The sequence below is a fragment of the Notothenia coriiceps genome, unplaced genomic scaffold (assembly GCF_000735185.1).
Source record: "Notothenia coriiceps isolate Sejong01 unplaced genomic scaffold, NC01 NC01_scaffold00000339, whole genome shotgun sequence".
Taxonomy (NCBI): Eukaryota; Metazoa; Chordata; class Actinopteri; order Perciformes; family Nototheniidae; genus Notothenia; species Notothenia coriiceps.
This window is the reverse complement of record NW_011333040.1, coordinates 19,152,063-19,162,646: the sequence shown is the minus strand read 5'-3', so window position 1 is coordinate 19,162,646 and position 10,584 is coordinate 19,152,063. Positions and strand designations below refer to the sequence as shown.

Below are 10,584 nucleotides of genomic sequence, written 5' to 3'. Positions count from 1 at the left end.
GCAAAAGTTGAGCAATGTTCAACTTTTGAAGCCTCGGCAGAAGCGTCAGCCAATCGAATCATATGCCAGTACAAGCTCTAGCCAATCAAACCGCTGCTTGTGTGTCAGGGCGGGAGATTCATGTGATTGGTTGTTGGTCGAGTTTCAGACACGCCCGCCGGCAAGCTTCAACGCACGCCGCTGTGTGGACGGGCCGTTACAATTCCTCTTATGTTATTTGACACCCAACTGTTTTCCATATGCTTGATTTTCTCTGTCCTTCATTTTTTTACTCTTATCTCAAACCTCAATTTTTTCTTACTCTAATTGTTTTCTCCCTCCCCATCGTGCAGGGCTTGCTGTCTGAGATTCTACGCAAAGAGGAAGATCCTAAAACAGCGTCCCAGTCCCTGCTGGTCAACCTGCGCGCCATGCAGAACTTCCTGCAGCTGCCTGAGGTGGAGCGAGATCGCATCTATCAGGATGAGAGGGAGCGCAGCCTCACCGCCGCCTCAGCGATGGGCGCCCCCCCACTCATCAGCACCCCACCCATCAGACCTTTACAGGTACCAGACATCTTTTCTTCTGGTGCACTTCTTTAACTCGTAGAGAACATGTCATTATCTTGAATGTTATTCAGGGAGTCCTAATAAGTAGATGCTCCTTTGACGTACAAACATTTAACAAATTGGAATAAACCTTGAGAAATCAATCATAAGACTCTGGAAATAGAGCTCAAGGCAGATTTCTACATCATCAAAGTTTAATGTTGCTGCTAGTGTAGTGCCTGAAGCATATCATCTGATTTATTGTTTGACCAATCGTTGAAGCACCATAGCAACACAAGATGAATGTGGCATGGATAATAACTCAGAGCTAAGCATCTATTTTGAACGAAGTAATATTAACATTCTTTAATGTAATATTCTTAAATAGAACAGCACCATGGAAAGAACACCTGGGTTTGTTTTTTCTTAGTCGTTAAAAATATTTGTTTTATTATTAAAAAAGGAACATCATGGCCATTTGTTGACATGAGCAACAGTAATGGAAACGTGGTGAAAAGCGATATAGCTGCTAAAGAATGTCACATCCCCGTCTGGGAAACAAAAATCCTCGAATGCACAACCTTGTTACCAAAGTAGGCCATCGCACAGCATTCGAGTTGGCCAGCTACACAACTTGCACAATGACAATTGTTGTTGTTGGCTCCGCCCATTGAGAGCTTTTTTTCACTTCAAAGTGCTCTGATTCAGAGAGATAATTGGATGACTAACTAGGCTTTCTACACCGAGACAGACTATTGTGAAATAAAAAAAAAGGTTCCAATGCCTTAAGGGCAGAAACATTTTCAAACTTTATATTGGAAGTTATTCAGAAAGCATGCAACAAAAAGAGAGGTGACAAAGGCTGCATTTATTCACCATGTTAAAAAAAAATGAATACGAGTAGATAAAGGCATGTCAACTATTTGACTAGACGGATTTAGATACTATTACTTGTGTACATGCAGTCAGGGTTGAGAACAGGTATGCAGGTGTGAGAGCAGATTCGATTTTTTTTAGAAGCTGATATTTACTCTCTGTCTTTGGTGTCATGGACTTAATCAAGACACACATATCAAACATCCTGTCAGGTTTCATAGGCAATACAAAAAGTTAAGCAAAGTTGAATTCCTTAATGTACAAACACAGACACACTCATCCAGTACACTCTGTTTTTATGCGACAACAGCGAGTACGGATACAAGCACCAACCTAGCATATTGTTCCCTTACAAAGCTCACATTCCTCTCCATTGTATCAGGCGACGACTACCTGTCTGGAAACACTTAAAATAAAAGCCCAATCTTTCTGTCATCGTGCACACCAGAGATCATGCTTTACATTCTCCCTGCATGCAAATGAGTCCTACGTCCCACCCGCCCTCACCACACAGGTGAGGACAGTGCATGGATGATGGATACTTTTTGTGTTAATGTTGACCTTTTAGCATGCATTAGGCAGCATTAGCAGCCCTCCCATACAAAAAAATAAAGCTCACTCAGTGATGACAAGCTCCTTGAAAGATCAACCATCGTTTAGCGAGCCCCTGTTTCAAAATCACCGCAAATCAGTGTCCCTCATTTGAAAGGTATGTGGCAACTTTCTACCACTTAAGCCTATTTGAAGTGCGGTCAGCTGCATTTGGGAGGTGAGAGTGCCGGACAAAGGCCTCCTCTGTCCTGTCCCCGGTGAAGATTGGGCTTTTATTTAGGTGAGGAGGAAAGAAAGATCTGATCTTTCAAATGGAGCCTCTCTCTGAAACTACTCAGCATGATGCCACTTGCTGTCTTTGCAAAACTAAAGAGAAAGAGTCACATTCTGAAGCAGCGGTGCTGAACTTCGGGCCACTTTGTAGTTCACAGCTCATCTTTACAACCAGAGGCTGTGTCAGCGCAGGAGAGAGACTCAGAGTTAGAGGGGGGACATTTTCACAAGAATGTTTTGTTCTGCTTAATAACCCACTGTTCATGTTATATTGCCATCCCTGATGTGGTGATAGGGATTTGAGTTTTTTTATTTATATTAGTCAAATCAGGTAAAATAAAGATATTTCATCCATTTTCTTACAGAATGAATGTGCAGACGGTCTTTAAACATGTCTAGGATCTGCTTACAGAGCTCTAAAGATACCTATTGCTGAAAGAGATCTGAAATGCTACATGGCACACAAACTTTGTCAAACAGGACCCAAAACTCAAAGTTCGTGTTTGTATTCTCACATCACTCAAATGACTGCTGGCACGTCGATAGAATATCTTGAAATCTATCATACTTCACCTGTATGACTTAAACCCATCAACATTTATCATGTAGACCTGTTCCTACACTAGGCAATTCTCACAAGCACATCCACAAACACACCACCTCACACACTCATTCACCTGGCCATCTGCCAGCCTCTCCTACGGAGCAATGCGGTGTGAATTTAAGCACATAAATCAGCCAGGGTGGCAATTGAGCCAGAGACAGAGGAGGGTTTTTATTGGCCTCATAAAAACAGATGCAGAGGTATGTTTCTCTCACGTGTGCTGATGGGTCGACTCGACTCCCCCAAAGCCAGTTAGTGCACGTCCCAGCCTTAACAATTAGCCTGACATGGTAACCTACCGCTCAGACTGACAAGCCCATGTCGAGCTGTCGTAAAATGGGATGAAAAGCCCAGAAACTCTCCGACATTCCAGTTTCGCCACAAATGTTAGGATTATGTGATTGTCTTTAACACATAAAGGAGATCATATTAGGTGTCTAGACACATTTTGGAATATATATGTTTTGTTGTTATAACACAGACTGGGTCTTAAGTTAGGAGATGTTGGTGTTATTATGGTTTCTCTGAATGCTGCGTACTCAAACCAAACCCTGCCGATGTCTCCTTTCAAAAGGGCTTGTGTGCAATGATTCATATGCTAATGGATCATGGGTAATGCTTTTATTAGGATACTTGTTATCTTGTCAAAGGATTTTTGTCAAGATGCAACAAGCCGCTGAATGAAGATGATTTCACTTGACTTGCATTTATTTTTTTAATCACTAGCTTGACATCAGAAGAATAACGTTTCTCACAACACATCAGAGTGTTTTTGAGCGAAGTAACACTGGAGCAGTGCGTGGGTGTAATCTATACTGTGTGTGTGTGTGTGTGTGTGTGTGTGTGTGTGTGTGTGTGTGTGTGTGTGTGTGTGTGTGTGTGTGTGTGTGTGTGTGTGTGTGTGTGTGTGTGTGTGTGTGTGTGTGTGTGTGTGTGTGTGTGTGTGTCTGAGAAATGGTTGCATGTATGAGTGTGTGTGAATGCTTGTGTTAAGCCAGATTACTTTTATTTTTCCGCATGTGAGCCTGAACAAATAACGTTTGTGTTGTGTTCCCAACACTGCAGCCCCGGAGGGAAGACTGTAACAGCGTGAGGCCCGAGGACTGGAATCCCCGTATCCCCGTGGGCCTTTCCCCTGTGAGCAAATAACTCCACCCACCTCACCTCTCCACCTTTACCAATCTGAATGCACACATTTTCACAGACAAAACACATACGGAGGCTTTTTATCTCCCAACATGCATTACATTGCTATTTCAGTGCATGTCTGTAAAGCAGGATATAAATAGTATTTGGAGCAGAATGTAAATGTATCTCTTACATGCAAGGCTAATATTTGTATCTTGCATTTTTTAATTTAGTTTCTTATGTGTTTTTAGCGTAATCAAAAAGTCTGCGTATTCAGCCATTCAGCGGCTCTGAAGACATTTTTTTTTTTAAATGGTCTCAAGCGTATTAAGGAAGAACACAGTGACCCAGTCCATACACACAACCAAAGTTGTTTATATAACTAAGTATTATTCAAGTTTTTAAATAAATGTATGTTAGTAGTATTAGTAATTTCCTTTGTCCTCGCCCTTTCAACCAGGTCAAACTGTCGCCTATGCCCAGTGAGTGGAACGGGAAAACAGAAAGCTGCATCCTCAACATCAACTCCACCATCTACGACGAGATCCAGCAGGAGATGAAGAGGGCCAAAGTTTCCCAGGCCCTGTTCGCTAAGGTGGCCGCGTCCAAGAGCCAGGTACTGAAACACACTCTGAATGAAACAAAAAGGAGAAACATATGATGCATTTGAAAGCCAATACATATATTCTGTTGTTCTATGTAAACAGCATCCCAGTCATTCTTCCCTCCAGAAAACGTATAGTAGTTTTCTTTCAGCGTTTAAGGAACAAATAAAAAATGCATTCAAAAAAGGCATTTATTCAACATACAAAATCAAGTCTGTGGAAATCTTATCGCTTTGTCAAAGAATAGTTTACTTACTCTGTGAGGAAGCTGTTTTGAAATCATTTATGTACCATAAATCCCCCAAATGCTTTCTAAACCTGGAAACATAAATTGCTCAAATTATCCACAGACGTACATAAACACTAGCACACACACTCATTGATGAACGTCTCGCAAATATCAAAGCAAGAGAATAAGAATCCTTGAGCATTGAGACAGTCCTTTAACTCTAAAGAAATGCACAGACATACACACAGTTTATCACAAACATAATCTTAAAATATGTAATATGCAATATAACATCATAATATTTATACATTGAAAGGAAAAGCAGTAGAAAATGCATACAACCTGGAGCTGAACTTGCCACAGTGCATCACCGCTGTGATTTATCGACATAATGACACATGTCCTCTTTATTGTGGGTTTGGAGTTTAACTGTCGACACTGTTTCAACACCAAACAAACCTGTTTGTATTAGCTCCGCTCAGTAAGACGGAGGGGCCCCTGTTATCTTCTCACACAATACAAGCTGTGTGTGTTGGAAACAGGGTAAAAAAAAAGGGAACACACACCACCAATTTACCTCTATATTAAAAGCAATTTTAAAATGAAGCACTCAGGAGTTATTATTATAGGTGTCTGTCGGAGGAGTCGAAAAGATTTCCACAATTGTGCTTGATGAAGACGATGGGGGGAGAAATAGATCACCAAGGGCGGAATAATCTCGAAATATCTGCAAAGGCTTTATTTTTTTCTTGCTGATTAGGATGATTATACCCCCAGATAGCTTTGTTTTACCAAATTGCAGTTTGATGCACAAACCACTGTTTTTGTTAAGGAGTTCAAAGACTCTTTGGAGAAAGAGAAAGGGGGAGAGCGAGGCGGTCGCAGTATTAACTCGCACATGTCTCTCTCTCCTCAAATGAGGGTTTGTCTGGGAACAGGTTTCCACCGTGCCTTCTCCACCTCGTTCCCATCTTTCTGTCTTGCCCCTCTACCTCTCTCGTTCCCCCGATTTCTGCCTCTCTTTCACGTTCCATTCATGCAGGCGGGTGTGAATGTGAATTGAGCAGCAGATAAGAAGTGTGCTAATTATGCCTGTGAAAGGGGGCCTGGGAGAGCACTTATCTCTGGCTCCATCTCGTAATGGGCGCTCCCCGGGCAGCTGGTCTCCCCCCTTACTACCCAGCCGGCATTGCCACAGCTACCAGCGCAGCGAGACCAGGGCTGCTCCTCCGCTTCAGGACCCCTGAACCCCTAACATCAGAGACCAGCCCCTAGTTATTAGAGGACATTACGACAAATATCTTCTTAAGTTCTGCATCTTTAAGAGGGACAAGTTCGTTGTTTTACTTACTTCGTTTTAGCCAAAGTTAGACGATTCTATAGAGGTTTGACTTCCCAGAAATAAAGTCAGTCAAACAATTTGTGTGGAATTATTAGGAAACTATTTTCATCAAACATTTATTTGAGCTGCAAAAAAATGCCTAACATTAAGTGAATCCACCTTCTCAAATGTGCTGGTGTTTTATATAATTGTAAATTAAATGTTTGGACTTGGTACCTTTTGACATTTTATCAAACAACTAATTGATTGAGAATGAAGAGATAAGGAAAATACGAGTTATTTGCAGTATTTTATCGATACATATTTTCCATATATTTTATCCATATAATTCCACATGGTGTAAAGGTCTCCATAAGGCAAGTTAGCAACTCAATTCTGCTTATTTAGAAAAAAAGCATTGGTGCCATTGCTGGTACTATAGAAACGATGAGTTCATGTGACCAGAGCTAGCATACTGGGTGTTGAGTATGTCTGTGGTAATTGTTCATGAGCTTACTATAGTGTGAATTAGTCAGCCAGGAAGAAGGGCAAAATGCATTTTTAAATGACATGTTGTAAACGACAGCTTAAGTCCAGAGAGCTTTGCCGCCTTGCTGGAAGAACATAACAATATCCAAGCCCTGGGTAGAGCTCCATGCCAACAGACACTGCTGGTGCTGAGGTTGGTAGTGCAGTGTGCATGTGGTTGGTGATGAGGATGGAGGATGGGCTGGACTGGCAGGATGCCCATATGGGGTCCAGGGAAATAATCGTGGGGGGAGGGTAGAGAAGAGGCCTCATCACTGAGGCTGGCACCGTCTTCTCAGCTCCGTGTGAAGTTCAACCGCTTCAGTTCAGCTCAGGATTTCCCAGCATGCTTAAGCAAGCTCAGTATGAGGTGATCAGTATCTGTTGGTACCATTCCCTTATATTTGTGGGGACATGTTTCTATAGGTATTTAGCTTTTCTGTACAGCTTATTTTCCCAACACAAAGAGAAAAAGCTGAGAAGAGATAAGGAAGTGTGATGGCGATCTGAGAGGTGACAAAAAAAGGGATGTGGAGTTGAAGGAGGTCATAGACAGTAGTGCCCCCCTGGGTAGAAAAAGCACTAAACAGGAGTTTACTGATTGGTGCATGCTGCACTGAGTGTAGGCTTAGGTGTGTGTATACACTGCATATAGATATGGGTTTATGTGCTGGCACATTTGAATGTGTGTGTGTGTGTTTGGGGGGTTCCTGGAATGCTGCCATCCCGTTCTCTCTTAGGGCTCGTAACCACAGCAGGCCTCTGCCACCCTTAACTGCCCCCCCTCTCTCACATATTCAATGTTGCATTTCAATCACTCTTTTACTGCCACATATTCAGAGTGTAGTAACTATGGAGCAGTGAATCCAACCCTAAGATATATGACTTTATCAGATTAATGGCCGCCATTTCACTTCAAGTCTGGGCATACGTATTTTTTAAGTAATCCATGCAGCAATTCTGATTTATTAGGACAGATATTACATTTAGTCCTTGATAACATCAGAATCATTATTCATGATCCATTCCTCAATGACTCAAACTGATCCAATGCTCCAAGAATGCTCCATCTCCATTTAGCTTCAGGAGATGTCAGACTTGGAGAAAACAATTGTGTGTTGCTGGTTCAAATCCAGTGATGACACTGCCAGAAGTAGCAATATTCGCCAAACGGCCCATTTCATTTGAGCCTGCGGAGCTTTGATCTGGATAGGCTGGTGTTGATGTCAACATTATTAACTGGCTCGATTGGGCTAGAGCGCTTTCTAGCAAGCTACTATGCTTTGTTTTCATTCATATTAACAGGGGAGGCTTGCTGTGTTGGCGAGCCTAGCAGAGAGGGCGGCTAATGTTCAGTTGAGCGATGGGAGGTTAGCTGAGGGAGTGGGGGCAGGTTGGGGGCTTTCCTCTGACACGACTTTTATGTCTAAACATCTCCGACACTTCCTGAGAGGAATTGCGAATCTGATAGAATCATAGTCCCTGCTGTCATAAAACAAGCACCCGGGGAGCCCCGCGCTCCACGGGGCTCAAAGCCTTCCGACTCCTCAATGACCAGAAGACTAGAGAAAGCCACCAACACCGCCCTCTCTCCCCATCCCTCTTTCTCTCTCTCACTCGCTCATTCTCCCCTGGAAGAGGCTACGCTAATTAGCCAGGCTCTAATGAGACAGAATGGCACTGATCTGGTCCGCCGCTGCGCCACCGGGGGGGCCGGGCCGGCACGGTCCGCACGTCCCACTGGTCTTCTACCGGCATTGTGGATTGGAAGGGGGTGGGGGGCCGGAGCGAGGAGGAGAAGGGGGNAACAATTCATTATAGCGGTAGTCAGTGGCGGCGCTAGGGGGTGGCTACTTCTGCACATTACTCCCGAGACATTTTCAGAAAACATCCGGGGCTTGAGCCCAAGTAGCCACCCCCTAGCGCCGCCACTGACTACCGCTATAATGAATTGTTCCTCCATTTTTTGGAATATGAGGAAATGACCTGCGTAGTCTCTCCCAGCATACACGCGGTTTGATTGGCTAGCTCTTGTACTGGCAGATTTGCATAAACAGGATTTTATTGGCTGATGCTTCTGCCGAGGCGCCAAAAGTTGAACATTGCTCAACTTTTGAAGCGAGCAACGCCATCAGCGCGTCACTTCCCTAAATGCAGTTCAGCAAAAAGTGACATCACCCCATTCAAAGTGAATGGTGAAGCTTTCAACGCACGCCGCTGTGTGGACGGGCCGTAAGTTAAGACTTAGGTGTGAATACAGCGTTTCTGTCGAGGCCTTTGAACCTATAACACATTGTTGCGTGTCATTCTGCAGATCTTGGACATATTCTTAGAGCAGTATGTTTCTCTAGATAAGAGACGCAGCGACTCGCCTGAAATGTGAAATTCTTGTGCGGCGGGCAATCAGTGTATCCTCTATTTACTTTTCAATAGCGCTCAATTCCATCATTATGAGGCGGGGATGACTCCATTATCAGAGACGTGTGATTGGGCCTTTTCATCAGCTCTTGGCCACACACTGTGCAAACCATCGCTCCGCTTCTCTCACCATCAATAGGTGTGATTTGGTAATAAAACAAGGTGATGGGGAAAACATGATCATTATGCTTTTATTCTTTTTAGAATAAGAGAATGCGAGTCCTCGTCTCTCACTTCTATTTTGGGAGAGTATCAAATGCGGTGTTGTTTGTCTGGCTATTAAAATGTATACGTACATGTGTCATGTTCCAAAAGGTAGGTCTGTGGCATCCAGACAAGTATGAACAGATACTCATCAGACTCAGTGAGTGATGGTTTTATGACGAAGGGGACTGAGCACTTAATGTACACAAGTATTCAGGGCATAGATTAGTGTCGTATCTAATTTATGTTAGTTTTCTGCCTTCTTCAAGGTGTGCCTGTTTATCGTTATTCGCCATCAACTATTTTTCTCTATCTCTTTGGTCAATCAGTTTTCCTCCCTGAAACAGGGACGCCTCCACCTCCTGCATCCTACAGCAGCCCCTCCATGTCACTACTCGAACCCCCCCACTCTTCTTTTATTAACACAGACTTGTGGAAAAAAACCACACGCCTAATAAATAATCCTCCAAAGGCTAACTCTCCAACGGCAACGAGCTAATTCCTCATATCAGCCACAGATAAGACTCTGTTTGTGTGGGAGCTTGCACAAAAACACCACTGTCTGACTTAGACATTTAACACACACACATTTATTTTTGGCGTTGCTGTATGTTCTAATTCTAATAGATCCTAATCAGTTCCAGTTTATTTTTCCGACACAACGACTTCAAAGCGAATGCTGTTGTAATGAGGTTTGCTGTCACCTCTCTCTTCCCCCCATCTAATACCGACGGGATGTCTGAAGACATTATCGTTGCCTTCTGAGTGTGTGTGTGTGTGTGAGTGTTTGGGGATGTGAGTAAGGCTTCTGACTATGAAGTGAAACCACATATTTTGGCAGGGAGAGGACACGCGCCATGACCGAGGCCGGGTCTTTCACATGGCCGGCTGCCAGTTGTCTTGAAGTTCAGTAGAGGTGCTACATTACTGAGTGAGAAATGAGATATAAACTGTGGAAATAAACACACAGTCTTTACCTAGTATTTTTACATAAAAAGGTCCCTTGACATTTTTAAGGTGATGTTTTTCCTTTGAAAAAAGGTGTTTTTTAAGACAGTGAGGAAAACACTAAGTGATTTTGTGCAATTGGATTTCAAAAGCGGAAAGGTGCAAACATTTTTAGATGATATCTTTTTATTGAGTTTTCAATTTCACCCTGTGAGCTTAGTGGTGCCACAGGATGTTTAAAAAAAATCGAAATGTGTTCTTTAAACTGACAGTCTGGGGCATACACATTTTTTTTATTTTTTTTTATTAAATCATCAGTTACTATAGCAAATACTGGATGCAATGTGTCACATAGCACCTTTTTTATGAAT

At 42.9% G+C, this 10,584-nt stretch overlaps 1 protein-coding gene across 1 annotated transcript in view; it reads left to right on the top strand.

Annotated features, from left to right (window-relative positions):
• LOC104951939 (DNA-binding protein SATB1-like) overlaps positions 1–9,026 on the top strand; it is a 10,310-nt gene extending 1,284 nt beyond the window's left edge. Inside the window, exons 3-6 of the mRNA XM_010778678.1 lie at positions 333–545; positions 3,898–3,969; positions 4,421–4,576; positions 8,958–9,026. Of these exons, the coding sequence (XP_010776980.1) occupies positions 333–545; positions 3,898–3,969; positions 4,421–4,576; positions 8,958–9,026 (510 nt within the window). The remainder of the gene's footprint in view (positions 1–332; positions 546–3,897; positions 3,970–4,420; positions 4,577–8,957) is intronic.
• Positions 9,027–10,584: the final 1,558 nt, after the last annotated feature.